Here is a 21,975-nt window from a genome sequence, read left to right as displayed (position 1 = left end):
CAATCAACTATTTAAATACAGATCCAGCTAAGCTGATGGTAAGTTTAGATGTTTTGGAACCATAGGAACGGATCAGCATCCAGAAACAGCTAAATCTGGGGCTAGTAAATGTGTTCATCTTGCTGAAGCAATGATTTACTTAGAAAGTGCTGTCATTTCATAACTGTTTCGTTTCTCAATAAATTTTAGACTGTAAAATGTAAATTGCATGTTTACTTAAGAAAAGTTAATAAAGGAGGTACTGCCTATTAGTTATCTAAAATGCAGGATATGAGAATCAGAATGCAATGACCTTTAAAAATGAAGTTGCTCAGTACCATAAAATTTTGTTTGTATGCCATTATTGGGTGACATTTTGTTGTGCCAATTTTGTACTTGGCAAAATCTTCAATTAAAAAAAATAATTCTTCCAACCTGTTAGTGACAGTGATGGGCCTATTCTCTGTAACCATTTTTTCCTGTTAGGCCAAATCGTCATAGTAGTCTCCTTCCTGACTCCTATCCTTGTACAAGTTCAGTGATTCATAGGTTTATGATGCAATATTGCTATACCAGCATACACTTTCACTAGAGGGTCAAATCAAAATTGAATGGAGAGGCTAAATTTGGGCATTTCTTGTCTGAAACTCCATTTTAAACATAATTTATGTTAAACCCACATGGGCCATGTGAACTGCTCAGACTTTCAAACAGACTATACAAATACACATGCTACTGTTAAGTTGCTGATTCACTTCGTATTTCTTAAACTGAAGAAAAATAGTTTCACAGCAAGGACTTTGTTAATTTAATTCTAGTGTATGGGTATGAGGCCAAAGATAATGATTTATGTTGCATAAAAGTTTAATAATCTATATTGATCTCCCATTTCCTCTACATTTCCCTGTAGGAAACCTATTGCAGCAATATTTAAGTGTCGACTAGAAAGGATATAGAAAACATAAAGTTTCACCCTTTCAAAAGTCATTGGAACACAGGTAAGCAACCAAAAAATACTTTGATGAGTAGAATAGGAGAAGAGTTTGAAGTTTGAAAACAAATCCTAGAACAAAAATCCATTAAAAAAACAGCAGAGGGGGAACTCTGAAAGCTCAGACAAGGAGAGGGACTCTCAAAATTTGAATAGCAAGCGAAGACCAGCGGCCAAAATTACAGTTTTCCTGGCTGTCATGTTTTGTATGAATGATGCAGATTGTAGTTCTTGTCATGTGATGACGGGAGACAGACCTAAGGCTCCCTCTGTTGGAAGGAGCACCGCCGAGCACCACCCCAAAGGAGAGTGAGAGCTTAACAATAGCAGTGCCCTGCAAGATTTACAGCCAAGTGACTGCTAGGCAAGTCTGACAGGCTGGACACCTGCCAGGAGGGGACAGAGAAAGTGGCGAGATTATACCTGTAATCTCTTCAGAGTGGACATCTGTTCTCCCAGGTTCTCTAGCTTTTTCCCTGGGAGCCACAGAGGTACTAGCACAACTTGGCCCCTACAGAGGTATTTCCTGTGACAAAGGAGAACCCCTCTGACAAATGCACACAGTGGCATTTGGGCATTCAAATGTTGTCATGCTATTTTGGAATGCAGAGAAGTGCCACTTTTTCCTCTGCAGTGTGGAAGAAGATGCACTGAGCCAGCAGTCCTCAGATTGCTTTTCTACATCCCCCTCACCATAAGTTTGTTCTGGATTTTGGATGCTCCTCCCACGTAAGAGTTGCTCTTGGTTTGGATGCAGTGAGTGCTGGCTGGAGTGTAGCAGGGAAGATGGCAAGCAGAAGGCAAAGGGAGAAGGGACAAAGTAGCCCCTGACAGCCAGGATGAGAAAGGACTCAGGAGAAGCCACAGAGCCAAACCAGTACCCTTGAGCAGGATAAGGAGACAATAGAAGAAGAAGGCTTTTCCCTGCAGCTCTCAAAATCCACAGATTGCCTCAGTCACACTTTTTTGGTGAAGCCTGTTTCTCACTCAAAGGGAACCTTTTAAGCACTTTGCTCCCAGGTAATTTTCTTGCTTTCCTACATCCCCTGCTCATCCTCCAGCAACTCCCCAGATCCCTAATGAAGCTTCCATTATCAGTTTGAGAATAGCTGTGCTAAAATGCCATATCCTCTCCAAAGATCATAAACAGTAGCCCACAACCCAGCATCCAATTAATTAATTAAGATGTGCAGCTTTACTGAAGAAAATTTTTGTCAGGCAGTGAGAAAACCAGGCAGAATAAGAAAAGTACACGTAAAAAAACCCCCAAAACACACACTCAAAAAAAAAAGTGAAAGTGTTGACTCATATTTATTATTAACTCAAGGCCTCAAGAGAACAGTGCTGATGTGAAAGTTAGAAAACTGAGGGGAAAAACCTCAGAGGGCAGGTAGAAGACAACAGCTCATCAAGACAGGATTATCCTGCTCCAGGGAGTGACAAAGACTGATGTTTTCCCACATGGCTGACAACGGTGTGACCAAGAAGAACATGTTGCCCCGGGGTGCTGAGGCTTGCATGCCAGACATGTTAGACCTATTTATCCCCATGGGCTAGACCTAGCTACCTTCTGTGCATTCACCAAGGAATAACTGAATAATTGCTGGGTACTGAAAAACCTGTATGCTCCTGCTTGCAATCTTCTGTTCATGGAAAAAGATGCCCAAGCATCAGTGAACCAGTGGAAAAGAAGGCTCACAGTCCAGATGCTCAGGTGGCACTTCAGTGTGCCACTTTCTTCTCACCACACCATTGTTAGTAGATCCACTTGCCCAACTTAAATACTGAGAAGAGCTCAGTTCTGAATCTCAGAGCCTAACTGTAATGCATTCATTTCACAGTTCAGATCAGCAAGTGTTCACAGGTACATGCTTTAAGCACTACTGCAAATAGCAGGCTGTTTGTTTTCTTGCCTGCTAGAAAGAAAAATTTCCATCCACTTTTTCTCAGCACCTCAGCATGGGGATCATTTCCTCGAGCCACTGTGTGGTGGTAGCCCACCTTCCAGCAGCAAGGCAAGCTATGGCTTTGATTCTGCTGTTACAGTTTTTCTCATTTAGATCAGCTGATGGCTTTTTGCTTTTTGAGGAAATCCTAACAGCCATGGCTGAAAGCCTTCCTTGCTCTAACATGGCAGATGTTCCCTGTCCTTGTCCCTGAGCATAACAGAAGATGTTAAAAGGAATGGTGGGAGGGGGAGGGGCAAAACAAGCAAAACAAACAGACAAAACAATGATTTATTTAAGGTCCCAAAGAGGCAAGTCTCCCAGATATTAATTTTGGGGGTCAGAAAAACTGAAGTCAGCCAAACAGAGTCCAAAAGGAACATTAAGGTAGAGAATGATTCTGTTCCAGCTACTGTCTAAATCTCAGACAGGAGGGAGCTTCAGGCACTCCTGCTGTTCTATTGCTGAAGTAGCAATTATCTTATCTCCCTTTCATGGTGCTATTATGCAGGCAGTCTCATCTGAAGGAAAGATGTCCTGAAATAAAAGATTTAAAAATACTCTTTTGTTCACAGGTTCCTTTTAAAAAGTGTTGTTTTGTTCTGTTTCCTTTTTTAGAGTGACATTTTTTTGACAAAGGAACTTCGTAATTTCATTGAATTTAAGATTAGATCATTAAACCCGAGACATTATTATTTGTTATGGTCATCCATGACTCTCTACCATGAGATCTCATTTCAGCAGTGGCTATCACTAAAATCATAATTAAAATACTCTTAATCAGTGAAACTAGAGACAGTACATCAAAGACCAGTCTATACATAGGAAGTCTCTTTATCTCTCTGCATTCTATACATCAGAAGACTTGCCCTGAAGGTTCCTGCAATATTAGCTGGGCATCTCACATAGCCAGTAAACATTTCTCAGAAGTTCAAAGTTAGTGACAGCTAAGCACAGGGATTCCTGTTCTCCAAGCTTTCTGACAGTTTAGCACCTAATACCTTTTGTGCAAAAGTCAGTTGCTGTCAGAGTGCCAGTAATCACAATCTCCATATACCCTGGATAAATATAACACCGTGGCAACTATCAGTTAACTGTGAGAGGGACCAAACCCTTTGGAGTAAGTGTTTGAGGAAAAATCATTATCAGACAAGTCCTTAAGACAGATATATGTCAAAGAGAGCCTCAAATACATACATAGAATAGCTGAAATAAGAAGGAACTCAGTAATTCACTTGTCCCACATCCCCTGTTCCTCATCTGCTAAGGACAAGAAACATGACTTCCAATTTCACCTAAGTAGTCACCATTCCTGTCAGCTGCTTTGCATGAAGTCAGACCAAACATTTTAGGGACCATTAAAACCCCAATTATGTTAGGATCCATGATGTACAACAAGGCATTAATATTGACCTATCACATAATAGGTTCTTTAACTACTATGAAAAAATGACTTTTCAGCTTGGACAGGATTGACAGGATTTAGAGAAGATAAATAAATTTCCCTAGAAGGTGACAATACCATTCTGACCTTGCCTGAGATCTTGATGCCACATTTAATACAAATAAATAAAGCCTTATTTTATTAAAAGGTTCAGATTAGCACGTGCAATGATTGTGGCATAACACTGAACATATGCTGAGTAGATGAGATTAATCTTGTGCCAAATGGTTTCCTTCCAGCATAGGTCAATAATTACAACAGCTGGCTTTCATTACAACTCTTTAACCAGATGTTTTATATATTAAACTCTATTTCAAATATTAAATACTGTCCTGGTTTCTGCTGGGATAGAATTAATTGTCTTTCAAGTAGCTGGTAAAGTATTGTGTTTGGAATTTAGTATGAGAATAATGTTGATAATGCTCAAGATTTTTAGTTCTTGCTAAGTAGTGTTGATACTAAGTCAAGGAATTTTCAGCTTCTCATGCACTGACAGTAAGAAGCCTGGAGTGTCACAAGAAGTTGTGTGGGGATACAGCTGGGACAGCTGCCCTAAACTGGCCAGAGGGACATCCCATACCATAGGGCAACATGCTTAGCATAAAAACTGCTGGAGAGAGCTGGCCCAGGTTCCCTGCTCAGGACATGACTGGGCATTGTTCAGCAAGGGCTGAGCAATTGCAACACCTCTTCTAGATATTATCCTCATCACCATCATCATCATCACTTTCTTCCTTTTCTGTCCCATTAAACTGCCTTTATCTCAACCCATGAGTTTTCTCACTTCTACTCTTCTGATTCTCTTCTCCACCCTGGCTATGTGGTTCTTCATTGTTGGATGGGGTTAAATGACAACAAACATTAATTACTGCAGTAGGTGTGTCTGCAGCTGCCCTGATCTGTAGCAGATCATAGAAAGCCTCCTTCCATCATGCACTGTCTAGTAGACTCTCCCTAGAAACAGTTTGCATCAGCCTATCATCATTTCTTCAGCTAGAACTCTGTTTAGGCCATTAGTTGTGAATCCCAGCATCTCAGCATTGTTCTCCCAGAGCAGATAGACTGCTTCTTTGTGCTCTCAGATGTAATGGTGAGTGACACTGCAGATGTAGCTTTGCTGCTGGGAAGGTACATATTTAGTAAATTGAATATATAACTATGGTAGCATATTGTAAAGACCTGGAGCTAAATAACTGGGTCCCAGGAGTGCAATGGCTTTACAGTTTGCAAATGCATGGTCAGTTGAAAGTGAAACTTCAAGAGGAAAGTAGTTAAATAGAGTCCATTTTCATGGTACCCTATTGTTTGGTTTGAAGGAAAAAAAATCCAGTTCAGATACATTGCAATGCATTTTCAGTTTTTCAACAATACTGAACAGTGAAACCCCATTCAAAAAGACTCACAGAGAAATAAATTTTATCTTTACATTCCAGCTTCAGAATACAGTATGTGCCCAAGAGTATGAAGATTGATCTCTGAACAGGCAATATTCCTTGAGGTGTTTGCTAGAAAAGATGTTTTGCTGAAGAACAATGTAGTAGAAAATCCATACATACATTGTTGGAACTACCCAGCAAGTCTGATGTGTGAGTTTACTTGATTAATAGGAGTGCCTCCAAAGTTCCTCACTTGAGAGAATTTTAATTCTTCAAAACTCCAAGGTATACCCTAAAATGTAGTTTTCGCTCACGGAATTCAGCAGCTGGTCAGCTTAACAGGAACTGGAACAGGAACAGGACTTTCATCACAGGTGATTCAATGATTACTACACAATTTAAGTATGCAGCTTATGAAGCAAAAAAGATAACCATGTCAAAGCTAATAATAACATACAGACAAGTAAGTTTGAATCACGGACCAGAACTCCCTTTCTTTCAAACAGAAGATAAATATGCCTATTTAACAGACAAGGTATGGGAAAGACAGGCAAAATCCTCACGAGGGATTGTAATAAAGCTGGGGGGGGACGGGGGGGGCAGACTTTAAGGTGGTTGTGATGACCATGCCTTGGAAGCCCAATTCTAAAGGTTCATGCTAAAACACTGCACTGGGCTTTTACCACACTCTTAATACAGAAGGAAATGGAGCTGGATCTACATATGCTATACTCATCACATTAAGATTGTGTAATCAACTTTTGGAAATCAGCATAGAAAATAATGTCCTGGTCAGAGTTTGCAATTAATGTAGGCGAACTATAACATCTGCTACAGGATTAACTGGGAAACCTCTGTGTTCTTTCTTCTGTGTTCCCTAGTCATAGAGTATTCCAGAAGTTTCTGCAGAGCAAATCTGAGCAGACATGATGTTAATTAATGTGGATTCTCTGCAGGATCTCCAGCTATCTTGCTTCTGCCTGCTGCATGAAGGACAGGTTCTCTCTGAAGAGATCTGTTTTCCTTGCAGAAAAGCTAAAATGGTATGGTCTGTTCACAGTAGTCTTGCCATACTTCCTGTGTCAATAATTTAAAATTAGTCTTACCCCACCTCTTCAGGATGCTGAAGTTCTCTAACTCCCCAGAACTATGTGTGGCCACTGTCATTTAACAGAGAAGTTGTTTTCCATGGGCAGAAGTGGCAGCAAGCCTCCATTACTCATGCAGACAAAATTTCTGGAATTGCACATCACTAACAAGCTTCCTTGCATCAGTCTTGGACCCTTTGAAAAATGAAATCACTCCTCACTTTTCTGCTTAAGACTGCAGGGAGTTGTGTTGATTTGCAGCCTGTTGTCCTGTCCTTGAAGAGAGCTGGTGTACACCAAGGGCTACCTTTCCTCTTGTAACCCATAGGACAGAGACACCACAGAAGCTTGGGTGAGCTCAGTATTACAGATAGAAGGTAGCATTTCATTGTAGTCCTTGACAGTCAAATTTAGACATCGAGGCTGAGCTTAACTTTTAGTTCCAGCTGCAGAGAAGCCAGTCTTGTGGCCATTATCAACAGTGCAGTAGAACTCAGCACTACAATTTCATTTCACAAAGATCACTCTGGACTTTAAAAGCCCAAATCTGGGCCGAAAGACTCAGTGAAGTCCTTGTTAATGAAATAGAGAGCCAAAAAGCTGACAGGACCCTTTCAGCAGGCTTCCAGTCATTCTCTCATCCATACACGTGGATGCCCATAGCAAATCAAGGGCTGGACTGCAACAAAGGTTCAAGTCCCTTCCTTTCCAAAGCAGGACCACCCTACCAGTGATGTCTCACTTATACCAAAGCCACTTTTTATTCCTCCAAGCAACCGATCAAGACTGCCTCTAAAGGATTTTTAGGGGTTTTTTTTCTGGCCTAGGTTCAGTGGATCATTACACAAGCCTTCCTATAGCTGCCCTTACTTTGGTGTTTGGCTCTCAAGACCTAGAAAAGTAGGATTGCTGCTGTCTCCTTGCTGTTTGGTTTGCAATCTCAGTTCCTACTGCCTCAGTTGCTGGCACAGTGGATCTTTATAGTGCTTCTGCCAAGGAGATTTACTGCTGTTGCTTCAGGGGCTGATCAAGCTGTTGGTAAACTTCCACCCTGCTCTCCCAGCTATTTTATAAGGAGTTTCAGATTATCTTCTGGGCTCAGTTACTGTATTTTCATTCTATGCCAGATACAGAATTATCTGATTTTCCTCTAGCCTTTAGAAAACAGCCCAACAATTGATTTAGTTTAAAAAAAATTTTGTACATAAACCAAACATAACAGAGGAATCCAAGACATTACAGAAGAAGTAATAAATTCCTTTAGATCAGGCACAAGCAGTTTTCTTCCCCCTAAAATCAGGGAAAAACCATCCTAATCAGGGAAAACCCATCCTAATCAGAAGAGGCCCATTGCCCCTACAAAAAAAAAAAAAAGGTGTAACCTCCACCACTTTGCTCATTCACTTTTAACTGCAACTTACCTCAATCACTCACCCCTTCTTCTGGACAGAAGACTTAGAAAAGTCTAATAAATACTCCTCCTACCTCTTGGCTGACACTAAATACTCATGCTAATGGAGGGGACCAGAGGTTTTTGGAGGAAATGCCACATAAATCTGAGGCTCCTCCTATGCAATTTGTGTGTTTATGAGACATCAGGCTGATAAGACATCAGCAATACTGAGCATTCCAAGGTCAAAGCCAAACTAACCCAAAGCCTGTTATTTTGCAGTACATGATGACACAGCTTGGGCAGGAGGAATGACACTATCACAATGAAACTCAGCTCCAGAAGACTAGATGGACCTAGGGAGTTTAAAAAAAGTCATCTTATTTCCATTCAAATAATGGTAACAGCTGTTTTCATTGAGGTACTTTTATGTCTTGGTCCAAATTGTTTCTAAACTTAATAATGCAGATATTGGATGAATTCAGGCTATTTTTCAAGATATTTGCAAATTTAATATGACTGCTACACATATTATTTCAGACTTTGACTAATCCTTAGGAGCTCTACACCTATTACATGGCAAGTGCAAGAGTAACAAACTCAATAAGGCAGATTAAGTATGTTAGAATTATCTATACACATACTTTGGAAAGGCATATATAAGATTTATAAGTAAGATATTAAAATTACATGGCTGGACTAAAACGGAATGTTTCCTTGAAATCTCTGGTACTTGTTTTTGTCTTGGTTCAACCACACCAGAGAGAGATTTTGAGTATAAAAGTTGGCCAGATTCGAGCTGTGTTTAGAAACTTGCCTGATAATTAGATGCAAAGGCTGTTAAAAATATATCATTTTTCCACTGTGCAAGAATAAATTATTTCCTGTAATATTTTTTTTCTGTACATGTTACTAGGCTGTATATAGATCAGAAACGGGTATTTATAATTAGCCTGTATTTGTCTTTACCTCTATCTTTGTTTCCAAGGGTTGCTATGGATAACTGTTCTTCCACCTCCTGTGTACTCATTTTGCAGGTCTTGTGAGTCTCACAAGGATGAATCCTCTCTTCCATCACGTTCAGTATTGATACAATGACCTGATGAAACAACCTAGGTGAAAATATGGGCACTACTGCAGTAAGTATTACATATCTTGCCACTAAACCATAAAAAAATCATCTCAGTGTTCTTGTGCCTTCCTAGGACAGCTGCCTCAAGCAGTATAGGCAAAACAAGAAATATGGAGACAAGAGAAGTATTTCCAGGACTTTGCCTCTTCTCTAAACTCATTTTTCCTGGGAATGCCAAAATATATGCTAAGAACCACGTCCAATTGCTAAAAATTACAAAAATACCTATTTTCATTTATATTAAGCCAAGATACCATAATTTATCTCCTTAGATGGATGTTGCCACAGGAATCCATTATGGATTGATTTATTTCAACATATATCTGGAAATGGTAAGAACTGCAGTGAGATACCCGATACAAAATATTTCTGCTGAGCAAGGAAGATAACTTGCAGCTCAGCACTTCATCTTTGAGAGACTGAGTTCTCTTAGAGGTCTGAGGCCCTGTGATGGCTCAGCTGTATTGCTACCAGAGGGATCTCCAGCCTTCTCTGCCATGGCAGGATGGCTTATGCTCTGCCCTCCCAGAACCTGGAAGATGCTGAATGATAGCTGACAGAGGAGATTCATGAATGTGAGCGTCTGACCTTGCTCTGTGCCATTAGGAGAGAGTGTACTTTTTCCTGGGAATAAAAGTGGATTCTTGGATTTACTGCAGGAGTGATTATGGATCCCCCAGGTTTCAGGCAATATGCATGACTCCTGGCAGAGGCCAAGCTTTCCCAGTGTGTAGCCACACACACTGCCTGGCTGATAGTCCAGCTCTGCCCCTCACACTGACCTGGCAGGGTGGATGGAGCCGCAGCTCCAGGTGACGGTGGCGGCTGCACTGGCAACCGTGACCCCCGCCCGGCCCTGCCGCCGCAGCATCCCACGCTTTCGGGCGGAGCGGGGAGCCGGCGTGAATGTTAGAAACCTCACGGGAAAGCGAGAGCGCTGGAAAGAAGCGCTGCTCCACACCAGAAACACTGGCCCGGCGGGACTCGTCTGTCCTGCACGTCTTCTCGCATCCCTCTGTCTTTCCGCATCCTTTCGCCTGCTGTCATCCCCCCTCTCCTTCCACATCCCTGTCCACATTTCTCCACATCCTCCTACGCGTCGTCCCGCATCCCTGCCCATGGGCGCTCGCAGCTCCGAGCGCTGCCCGGTGTCTCCCCGCGCCGGGGACCCCCCGAGAGCGGCGGCGGCGGCGGCGGCGGGGTGGGCTCGCCCTGCGGTGCCATCGCGGAGCACGGATCCGCGCTGCCGGGCCGGCCGTCGGGGCAGGGCTGTGACATCACCCCGCTGCCGTGCCCGCGCGGGACGGGCGCCAGCAGCCGCGGCCGCCGCCGCTCCCCGCCCGGAGCCGCCCCCGGCGCGGCGCGGCGCAGCGCAGGGCGGGTCCCGGCGCAGAGCCGCTGCCGGGAGCGCTGGGCCCGGGCAGCGCCGCGCCTGCAGCTCTCGGCGGGGCCATGCGGATGGCGGTCGGTGCGGCAGCGGGCGACGGGGCAGCGCAGAGCCCCGGCCCCGCCGCCGTGTCGCTGGGCTTGAGCGTGGCCGTGGTCTCCAGCCTGGTGAACGGCTCCACCTTCGTCCTGCAGAAGAAGGGGATCGTGCGGGCCCGCGGGAGAGGTAGGGGCCCGGCGCTGCGGTGGGAGCGCTCCTCCCGGGGCTTCTCGGCCTCCGTCCGCACCCCCGGTAGCCTCCCGGGGCTGCGGGGCTCGGCCCCGGCCCCGTACGGGACGGCTCCCCCGGACCACCCGCGGCACCGCTCCCTCCCTCCCTCCGTCGCCCCGCAGCCCTTCCTCGCGCTGCGGCGGCCGGCCCGGAGCGAAGGGCGGGAGGCGGGGGGACTGCCCAGGGACCCGGCCCGCCCCGCCGGGCAGGGAGAACGGGCACCCTCGGCTGTGTCAGAGCCTGAGTCGCGGGGTGGCCTTGTCTGTCGCCTGGGGTGGGGGACACCTTCCCGGCGTCTGGGCCGGGGGGGTCCAGCTTCAGTTTGTCACTGTAAGCGTGTTTGACATCGGGGGTCCACCGAGGCGCAAGCGAGGTGATAAATGAGCGGAGAGGCGGCAGGTGGGGTCGGTCAGGAGGCATTAGCGGTGGAGAGCAGCGAGGGGTTGTGAACTGCGCATCAGCAACAACTTCCTGATGTACGGTCAGCGCGCTGGGCTGGCACGCTGTCATCCAGCACCGGTGTGCTGTATGCACTCCTGTCCATACACTGGCTCCTCTTTCTCATGTACTTGTGGGACTTCACCACCAGTTTCTGTGGCTTAGATAGTTTCTTGATATGAATAGCATCCGCACATCTCTCGCTTGTTTATTCCAGCTTTTCCACGGACACGCACAAGTTGTATCAGTCACATGGTGGTTTCTGCTTTTTGAGAAGAGACAGATCAGTAACATGAAATAATTTATTTCTTGTATATTTCATACTGAAATCCTATGCCTCATTATTATTTCGTTGAGGTGAACATATTCAGGAACTGACTGTGCTGTCTAGACAGTTTAGCCAAAACAAAGCTGTAAATTCACAACTGTCAAGATCTTCTGTATTTTATTCTGAAATTGGAGCTCCCCAAAGCATGCAGCTGAACAGCATTTGCTAGTTGTATCTTCATGCTTTGAATATAGGAAAATGTAATTTAAAAAATTTGTTTATTTGTTTTTAGTATCATGCTTTTATATAAGGCAAAGACTGTAAACACAGGTTGCATGATACCTTTGAATTGTCTTACTGTGGTCAATAGCCATTTGTTTTTGTAGGTAATGGTGTCTGTGTATGAGCATGTTCCCATAAATTCTAGGAACTCTTTCTTATGAAAAATCCTTTCTAGTTCCAGGACAAGGTATTTTCTCTATATGCATTGCACATATGTAAAACTATACATACACAAATAATATACAAAAAAATATTTTCTCTCTCTATAGTTGTACTTGAATTTCCATTACCTTCTGCATCTAGTGTGTTCAGGGTGAATGCAGTGGAGCAAAGTAAGCCTTTAACTATGTTACTACAACCTGGCAGCCTGATCTAAAAAGTTTTTTTTTGCTTTTTCTGCAATGACCTTACATTTAAGGGCATGAGACAAACTTTTGTTTTGCAAGCATAGTCTCCCTTTCCCTCCAAGATGGCTGTAACCCATTTTGATTGTCCACAGAGAGATCAGGTTTGCATAATAAAGACAGAGCTTTTTTTTGTAAGTGAAACAATGAGAATACACAAGAGAAAAATAATTTTGCATCCCAAGGCAGCTGGAAAAGTTTCCATTTTGAGTCTATTTACTCCTGAAAAGCTTTCAGGGGAGCACTGGGTTAAGTGAGTGATGGGCGTATGCCTGCTTTATCAGTGCTAGCAGCTGTAAACTTCCTGTTTTGAAGATATTATTGGTGTTTGTGCGTCTGCCTGAGCATTTTGTAGTTCTTTCTATTGGCATGCTCAGTGAGGAGGCATCTAGGAAAATACCTCAGGTTTCTCTATTTTGTGTTATGAAGCAGTAGAGTTCTGTCTTGAATCTAGCAGTTGGAGCTGTGAGTCTGAGATGGCCAGTGTCAAATGATGTCTTTTTTTCCATTGTCTTCAGCAGGTGTTGTATAATTTACAAGGAGGCACTTCAAGTCTCTTCTGTCTTCTCTCTTGAATCAATAATATAGTATTGATGTAATTAGCAATCCTTGTCTAGTTAGAAACAGCAGTGGGTGACAAATATTTTGCAAAGTTACTTACTTGAGTCAATATTTTCTATCATTTCTGCCCCCAAGAGTGTTTTTATTTTATATGCAATAACAAAAGTCTAAAAAATTACTACTCCCACTCTAAAGCTGGCCATTTCCATTAGTCATATTTCATCTCTGTTCAATTGTATAGTGTGATTTCCAAGTGCTTAATACTTTATATGTCTCCAGAGTTAGTGATGACTGTGTTCTTCTTCCATTTGGGATTTCAGACTAGGTACAATATTGCCTACTACTCCAGCAGCTTTTGAGAGGGCATCTTCCCAAATGAATGCAGAGCTGTATTGCTAGAAAGAGGAGCAAAACATAGGAGCATAACTTGATGCCAAGGTTGTGCTCAGAGAAGGCCATGCTTTAGTTTAGGAAGTGGTCGTGAGCCTTGATGTTCTACAGAAGCAGAACTTCTGTGGTGCACAGGCTCCACCTGGGCACATCCCAAGGCAAGAGTTTATAATCCAACAGTGAAAATAATCGTCCTCCAGTTCGGGAAGCACTAAGAACAATGCAGAGTTTTTACTCCTCTCTGAAACTATGTCAGGAATTCAGAGGCTTCATATATAGCACTTTCCAATGCTTAAATGCAGGAGGAATGGGTGACACCATGGTGCCAAACCTTTGTGCCAAAACAATTTCTCAGCTACAATTTTTCCTATACAATTTCACTGAGGTTGTATTAGCGAACTAACTGAGCCAAATCATGTTCTGTTTCCATAGGTTTACAGTTCCCATAGAAGAGGTTCTAATTTGTATTTTTAAATGTCACCTTCAGAAGCATTTGGTGACATTTGGGATGCTTTTCTACACCATACTGCATTAGTGTCACATAGGTACTTCAAACTGGAAACCAGAAGTCCTGGTTAACACATTGACTTAAGAAGGTCTTACTTGGAAACATAAGCCAAATCCAAAATTGTTCTCTTTTTTTTTTTTTTTTCTAAATCTCATATTCATTTGCCTTGAAGAATAGGTTTAAGATGAAGGTCCTTAATAACTGAGACTGTTATTTCATAGTTCCAATATAGTGATTTCATATTTTACTAATACATTTTCCTATCCTTCCAGGTACTTCGTACTTAACTGATATAGTATGGTGGTCAGGCACTATTGCAAGTAAGTATCTTAAAAAGTTTTAATTTTTTTTTTTTTTAATAATGAGAGCTTTGCTTAGATGGTGATAGGAGACATCAGGAAATCTGTAAATTTCTGTTTTCATCTTGTATCTTACACTCCCTTGTCATGAAATTTCCATCCCTGGAAATATCCCACTTTTAGTAAACTCTTACTATGGCTACCATGGCTGGTGGTGTTTGCAAAGAGCTGGGACAAACATGAGTCAGACATCTTTTCACATTTCCAAACCATTTGGTATTTGCAGCCCTTGGCAGCCACACACTGCTCTGACTCTGGGTTCCTGCATGGTTTGTGTCTCTGTATTGCACTGGCCAGTTCAGTTTTTAATAAAAGTCAAAGCTGAATTAAAAATTGTTGCTCTGTACAAAAGGACTCATTGAGCACATATTATGTCTTAGATCATAAAGCATTTAACCAGCCTCAATCTAAAAAAACAACAACAAAAACCCCTCTTTTGGTTTCTAGTTCAACAGATAGAGTTTCAGTTTTGCTTTTAATCTGCAAGATTCATGCAAAGCTTTCTGTGGTACTGGTACGAGATCAGTGTAATTTTAGCCTGAATATCTTTGTAACTCTGCTAACACCGAGTTCATTCTCTGATGTGAATCTGGAGCATAAGGAGCAACTAGCTTTCTCCTCTTACACATGAGCCCAAGTTCAAGTCCAACAGCTTAGGATCATACCCCACTTTTAGACTCTAACCCAGTCTTTTGTGGATTATTTGGAAAGTTCTGATGCTGTTTCTGAGAAGTATTTGAGTCCAATTGTGCCCCTGGTTTTGTGGCAGCAAGGTAAGTCTGATTTTTGGTTTTGTTGTCTTATAGCTGTGCAAAAGGATTGAAAACTGATAGATCCCAGTGAAGGACAAAGTTTATAGCAAGTGTAGAAGCTAATGGAGCTTCAGAAGAAAAGTCCTCAGCTGATTTAACCTGAGTTTAAGTAGTTCTTTGACAGCTTCCTCCCCTGACAGGATCACTACTGCCTAAGTAGAAATAAATCTGTGCATCAGTCACTGTTTATCACTCCTGAGGCTCCCATCTATAATCTCTAAGCAGAAGGAGTTAAAAAAGGGAGGTTTTATTACAGGACTTATCTTGGTGAATCAGAGAAAACAATTTCATGCTTAAAAGAGCTGACTGAATTGAATGAAGGCAAAACAGCTGAAGGGAATGGTATCAGTTGGCTTTTTTCCAGGAGCTAGATGCAGGTATTTCAAAACAAAACCTCAGTAGCTTTACCAAAGAACCAAGAAAGAAGAATTGCCTGTGGATATTATAGGCTCAGAATGGTAGCACAGTCACAAAAGCAATAGCAAGGGCCAGGTAGGCACCTATGGGATATTGAGAAAGGTGCTCTTTGGGGAAAGGTGTTACTTGTGGAATTAGCAATACCCCCAGTTATCTGGGTGAAGTGATGACAGGTGACATCATTTTCTCAAGCAGAGAATTTGGAGTTTGGATGGTTAACAAAACCCACATAAACTCTGTCAACTTATTCTCATGGTATTTGTTCAGATGGTGAATAAGTGTTTCTGTGTTGGCATGCTGACTCAGCATAATGCTGCCCAGCCGTTTGGGGGCCCTGGGATCCACTGGATTACTGAAGACTTCAAAGGAAGGGCTGCAGATTCTGCTAAGGGACTTTTCCTTACTCTGTAGTCAAAAGAGTGATTGCAGCATGTGTACAGGTATTTCAATGAGCATTAAACTAATTAATTGGCTAATTAATTAGTTTCAGTGCAGGTTTTGATAGCAGCATAGATGTAGCTGCTTCTTGTAGTGAAAACATCTGCATTAGTGTTGTATTACAGATGGGGAGTACACTTGTGGAGTGCATCTCCTGTTTGTCACCACAGATTGGGCTGTATTTCACATTTCATAGCAGAGTTGGAGCTCCTGACCTGGTCTTTAAAATGAAACTAGGTTGGAAGATGAATTCTAGGAACATACTTAATGCATGTGAGCTGCAAATAAACTTTAGGTTAGTCTGAAATGCACCCCCTGACATGCCTAGAATAGATACATTTTGCTGTACAGGTCTACTCCTGGTCTCCTTGCTAATGGAGACATGCCCGTGTGCATCAAGTTTTGTGTTGCAGTAACTTCAAGGGTACTGGTACTTGTCTATCATATTAAAAGCTTGGTGTGCCTTCAAGAACTGAAGTCATGTCTTGACTTACCGCACTAATGTATCTGATGAGGATTTTCTATTCAGGGAGGACTGGATAGGTTGGCAGCAAAGGTCCTCAGCATCAGGTAGATGGTAACAATTACTGAGATTCTTTTTAAAATTGGTGTTAACTAGTCCTGGTCTGTCATTTGTGATGGTAAGGGACTGTTATTACTACTCCATGGTGATATAGAAAACCTCCAGTAAATTCAGTTGCCTTACAGTATGTTCCATTTGACTGAAGCTTCAGAGATCTACTTTATGGATTGATGTTGGTGCCGTCTGTTAAGAGTTCTTCCAACAGAAACTTAAGACACCTGACCTCCAAAAAAGCAATCTTTTGTCCCAGTCATTTGGAAATGTATGTAATCTGCAGAAATCGAGAGTGCCAGCTGTGCACCATTTTCCATCCAAGATCTGTCCCAATGCCTTCAGATGCCTTGAAGATAATTCCAGAGTTGCCACATAAGTATCCAAACAGCCTGAGGCTGATGAGAGTTACTCTGTTCCCAGGGACAGGGAGACCACCACTGTCTCTTGCGCCTTAGAAATGCTGCTCATCAATTTCTTTCTCTCTCCTGCACATAGAGGAAGCCTCATTGAATTTAATCAGTATAATTTTGCCACACTCTGCAGTTTTGCAAGTTTGTTTGTCTCCTTCATACTTCCTATAGGTTACACAGGTCTTCAGCTCTACTGATAATGTGAGCTAAATTGGTAAATTAATTATTGTTTGCAGAGTGCTTTGCAGATATGAAAAACTGGATGATACTAACAATATTTGATAGTTGAGGGCAGTGCCAGCCTGAGCATAAAGACATGTTGGATTCTTAAAATGTTTTTAAATGCTGATAATGGCTTTTAACAGCAACTGGAAATTTGAGCTGTGTGTAATTTGTGCTCAATCTCAAGCTTCTTGCCAGTTACCACAGACCTTGTAACTATGCAGGTATGTTGATCTATTATAAACTTGCCAGCACCATCCAGTTTTGTTTTTTTAACTGAAAACTTGAACACATAAACTGTTAACACAGCTGTGATGTGCAATACTGTGGTATATCTTGGAATTTGCTTTTACTGGAGGAAAGAAAAATAAGGTTGAGGCTGTTACTGTGGCTTGCAAGGCATGTTCATTTTACAGTTGTCAGGAATGACTTCGAATGTTACATAGGGTTATGAAAAGTTGATGTAGTGTATTGAAGAGCCCTTATGCATGTGCTTAGTGTTTCAGCAGTAGATTTCTCAGCACTGTCTTTATTTCCCCCCCAAAAAGTAACACTGCTGTTAGGAACTATAATTAACTGCATTTGTTTTATGTGAATGCATGTTCTAAAGATGAAATCATGGATTATATATACTTTTACCCCTCCTCATGCAAATATTTGAGTGTAATACTGAGATTATAATCCATGAGTGTTTCTAATTCTCAGTCTTTTTTATATTTAACTAAGAGAATTTACAAATCAGATTATTTGCTTTGCCCACTTGGATACTCTTGTGTGGCAAATATGACTCCTCTATTAACAAATACAAAACTATAGAAAAATTCTAGCCTTTTTGTTTACATGCAAAATTAACAGAACTAAGCAAATTGTAACATCTGTTTTCCAGTTAGGTCAGCCTTTCCCAAACAGTGTTGGGCAAGTTTTGATTACTTATTTTTACAAAGGGAGTTAAAGGCTTATTTTTGGTTCTCTTGACAGTGGCACTGGGTCAAATAGGGAATTTCTTGGCCTACACTGCAGTCCCAACTGTGCTAGTGACGCCCTTGGGAGCTCTTGGCGTTCCATTTGGGTAAGAGTTTGCTTTTCTTGTTCTTATCTGGATATCTTTACTACTTAATAAAATGTCAGATGGACTTAGTGCTCACTGGAGGTCCACGGAGAAATGTCAGGCTTATGGCTGCTCATGATGTCTTGTAATGTCACCTATTCCTGTTTTTCCCAGGAAAGCTGGGCTGGGGGAGGGCAGTGGTGAAGAAGGGTTTTCCTGAGTATCTTCTGCTTTTAGCTCTCATTATGATTTCTCAAGAGATAAACATTTTTTTTCTTACTTCTCTGTGGTTGTTCTGGACTTTTCTGCCTATTCTATTGTTCACAGTTCCCTTACTATGTAGATCTTTCCTTTTGTCTCACAGTCTTTCTCTACCCACTATCCAAACCCCATGTGTTTATCGATGCTGATTTCATGTCTTTGGATCTGGCCTCTTTCCAGGAAGGAAAACTCAAACGAATTCCTTGCATATTCATGCCCCTAGCTTCTTAGAAGTTATGTTTGTGGGAGGCACAGAAAAGGCAGTGAGTTTAAGATGTTTAATATGTAACTAATGTTTTGTGAATAGATGGACTACAATTGTGGAACTACTGCAGTGAAAAAGCACAACTCTTGGAAAACAAAGCTGTGCATTGCCTTGAGATTTTTCTGTTGCCTACTGAATTGTGACTGCACTGGTCATCTGCTTCAGAGTGTAGATGGTATTGCTTCATGTCTGTCTTCAGTTCTGTCACTATGAAGCACACTGATGGTGCTCTAAGTACCACCTATTATTTTATCCTGTTATAAGGCTACATATTTTTACTTACTTTGGTCCGGTACATGTCTGAGCTGAGCCCTGGGATCTTTGTAACCAAAGGTCACTTTTATCTCGTGACTGTTTTGCACCTATAAAATGGGGCTTTGTGACAGCTCACCAAATTGGTAATGGGTAGATGTCTGCCTCGGGGATCAGATGTCAGGTTTGGGGCATTTCTGTGTTTGCAGGGGAGTTGAAGGGGTGATGTGGTTTTTGTTTTTTGGGGTGTTGTAGCTAGGAGTTTTGTTGGGATTTGTTTCTTGTGTTGTTTTGGGTTTTTTCATAAGGTGAGATGTCAAGGATTGAGTAAAACTGCAAATGGATTAATCTTTTTTCAGGTAAGTCAGGAATACATTTTGATAATTCATCAGCATTTGACAGTATTCCTTTAAAAGGGAGATTCAGATGGCACAGCACTGTTAGAACATTATTAACAGGATGTAGTCAAACTTCTGTTTTTCTTCTCTTTTCAAAGGTCCATCTTAGCTTCTTACCTATTGAAAGAGAAACTGAACATCCTTGGCAAGCTGGGGTGTTTGCTGAGCTGTGCTGGGTCTGTTGTTCTCATTATCCATTCCCCGAAGTCCGAGAGTGTAACGACTCAGGCTGAACTTGAAGAGAAGCTTACAAATCCAGGTAGTTTGTCTTTTCATTAATTCATAATGTTTTCCTGAGGTTGAGCAGGAACATACTTGAGAAAGAGGCTTACCACTTCTACTAGGTAGGGAAATTGACTTATGATGAAATCTTGATTTTACAGAGGCAAACCAGTACAGGTTTTGTGTAAGAAAACTGTGCCTTGCTCTTCTTAGAGCTTCATATTTATTGGGACATGTGTGCAGAAAGGAAAACATGGATACTTTTGAGAACAATATCCTGCACAGCAAGCTCAGAACAATGGCCAGTTGAACCTGTAATTTTATAACGTTATGAAAAACTGTATCTTGCTATTTAGAGGTGAAAAGTATAAATCCAGGATCTCAATTTGTTTCATACAAAAGAAAAAAATATTCTTTCTTTTCTCCTTTCTTTCTCCATGTTTTTTTTAATTAAAAAATTATACTAAATACCAGTTTTGTTCCCAGATTTATTTGCACAATAAAGGTATGTAGAAATAGGCTGTTGGGACATATGCTGAAATGCCTGTTCTTTCTCACCAGCTGCTGGAGGACATACTGGTATTAATATGTTCCAGCCCATTTTTATTTTTTCTTGCTTAAGAGCTAAACTGCCAACTATTGTTTTTCTTGTACTTGCTTTAAGTGAGAGAAACTCAAACCTAATAACATCAGCTATTCAAAAAATCTGCAAAGAAAGAAAAAGAAAACAAATACCTTGGTCTCAATTTACCATTTAAATCTGAACAAAGTGCATTGGCTATATATTTCTTTAAAACTCTACAGCATGAAATGTCTTTCACTGATCTTATATGTGTACTGATGGTATAATGTAAGTAATATGGCCTCATGTTTGTTCTAACTGTCCCTACTCATGTGCTCACTTTAGTGGGATCTAACTTCATGATTATGCTCTTTGCTGGATCCACACACTGTGCCTTTATGAACTGCTTATGCATGAAGTGTTATCCTTCTGTCTTAGGAGACTTTTAAGGAGTGTAGTCCTAATGGAAAAGAGCTTTTCAAAAGCCATCTGAAATCCATTTCAAATGTGCCACTGTGTGTAATTTTCTACATGGTGATTTTTCCCATTGTTTTTCCCAAAGAACATGACAGCATCATCAGTCGTGGATGCCAATATTTCTGGAAGCTTAGTGATTTGGATCTATCTTCAATAGCAAATCTTAATTGTGATGTATACCTGAAAGTCACTGCTGGGACATGATTTGCCTGCTAAAATCTTTAGCAGACCAAGAGTTCTCATCTTGATATTTTCTTGTTTTCTTTTTGTTTTCCAGTTTTCGTGGGTTATCTCTGCATAGTGCTGCTAATGCTTCTCCTGCTTATCTTCTGGATAGCTCCAGCTCATGGACCTACTAATATTATGGTTTACATCAGTATTTGCTCTCTGTTGGGCAGTTTCACTGTTCCCAGCACAAAAGGCATTGGGCTGGCTGCTCAAGATATCTTTCACAATAACCCATCAAGTCAAAGGGCTCTGTACCTCTGTCTGGTACTTCTGGCAGTGTTAGGATGTAGCATTATCATTCAGTTCAGATACATCAATAAGGCACTGGAGTGTTTTGACTCCTCTGTGTTTGGTGCCATCTACTACGTTGTGTTTACTACCCTAGTCCTGCTAGCTTCAGCCATCCTTTTCAGGGAATGGAGTAATGTAGGAGTTGTAGATTTTTTGGGCATGGCTTGTGGATTCACCACAGTATCTATTGGAATTGTTCTTATACAAGTCTTCAAGGAATTCAATTTCAATATTGGAGATTTAAACAAACCTAACATGAAGACAGATTAAAATATTTTTGAGGGGAAACTGGATGGCTCAGGGAAGGATGCAGAGCTGTTCATTTCTAGGTCACTGTTTCAAATTGGATTCAGGTTGGTAACAACTACCCTCTGACAATTTGGTGGCCTATGTGAAATGAATTGGAGGCCTCCATCCAGTTTCAAAGGAACAGCTGTCCATGTAACCCAGTCAACACAATAAATGACCTTAATTGGAACTACTGATTGAGTCAGCATAGAGACCGATGTATTTCCTCACCGTAAAAGGTAGTCAGAAAAGATCTGTGAATATTCTGACAGATTTGTGTGAAAGCTTGCATTGTGTCTTCTGAGGTACCATTTCTATGGGCAGAGGACATCAGTTTCTAATGCACTCAATCTGATACCTTTCATCATAAGTGATGTATACCTTAAAATAAGGGGGTAAAAGTAAGTGGAACAATTTGTGAATCTTAGTATAGCAATGTCTTCACTGTCAAGGCTGTGAATTCTCAGACAAATGTTGGTTGGATCATGGACTGCAGATTTGTTCTTTTTAGTGACTGTCTTGGCAACTTTGTCTGCCATGTGGTGAAGACAGGGGAGTTTTAAATTGAATTCTTTATACAGAGCAGTGGACCCT

At 41.6% G+C, this 21,975-nt stretch overlaps 1 protein-coding gene across 1 annotated transcript; it reads left to right on the top strand.

Annotated features, from left to right (window-relative positions):
• The first annotated feature begins 10,735 nt into the window (after window positions 1-10,735).
• NIPA1 (NIPA magnesium transporter 1) lies at window positions 10,736-21,514 on the top strand. Its single transcript, XM_014892498.2, has 5 exons — window positions 10,736-10,958; window positions 14,127-14,174; window positions 18,068-18,158; window positions 19,412-19,572; window positions 20,852-21,514. Exons 1-5 carry the CDS (start codon window positions 10,799-10,801, stop codon window positions 21,361-21,363), a joined length of 972 nt encoding a protein of 323 aa, XP_014747984.1. The 5' UTR covers window positions 10,736-10,798; the 3' UTR covers window positions 21,364-21,514.
• Window positions 21,515-21,975: the final 461 nt, after the last annotated feature.

This window comes from Sturnus vulgaris, chromosome 2 (assembly GCF_052056855.1).
Source record: "Sturnus vulgaris isolate bStuVul1 chromosome 2, bStuVul1.hap1, whole genome shotgun sequence".
NCBI lineage: Eukaryota > Metazoa > Chordata > Aves > Passeriformes > Sturnidae > Sturnus > Sturnus vulgaris.
Note: the sequence above shows the minus strand (reverse complement) of the source record. Positions and strands in the feature narration are given on the sequence as shown.

What these genes read in the sequence shown, in the direction of transcription:
- NIPA1 (XM_014892498.2), top strand. Translation starts at nt 10,799, where the DNA reads ATGCGGATGGCGGTCGGTGCGGCAGCGGGCGACGGGGCAGCGCAGAGC. An exon ending in GTGGTCAGGCACTATTGCAA is followed by an intron (nt 14,175 to 18,067) that starts GTAAGTATCTTA and finishes TTCTCTTGACAG; the next exon opens with TGGCACTGGGTCAAATAGGG. An exon ending in AGAGAAGCTTACAAATCCAG is followed by an intron (nt 19,573 to 20,851) that starts GTAGTTTGTCTT and finishes TTTGTTTTCCAG; the next exon opens with TTTTCGTGGGTTATCTCTGC.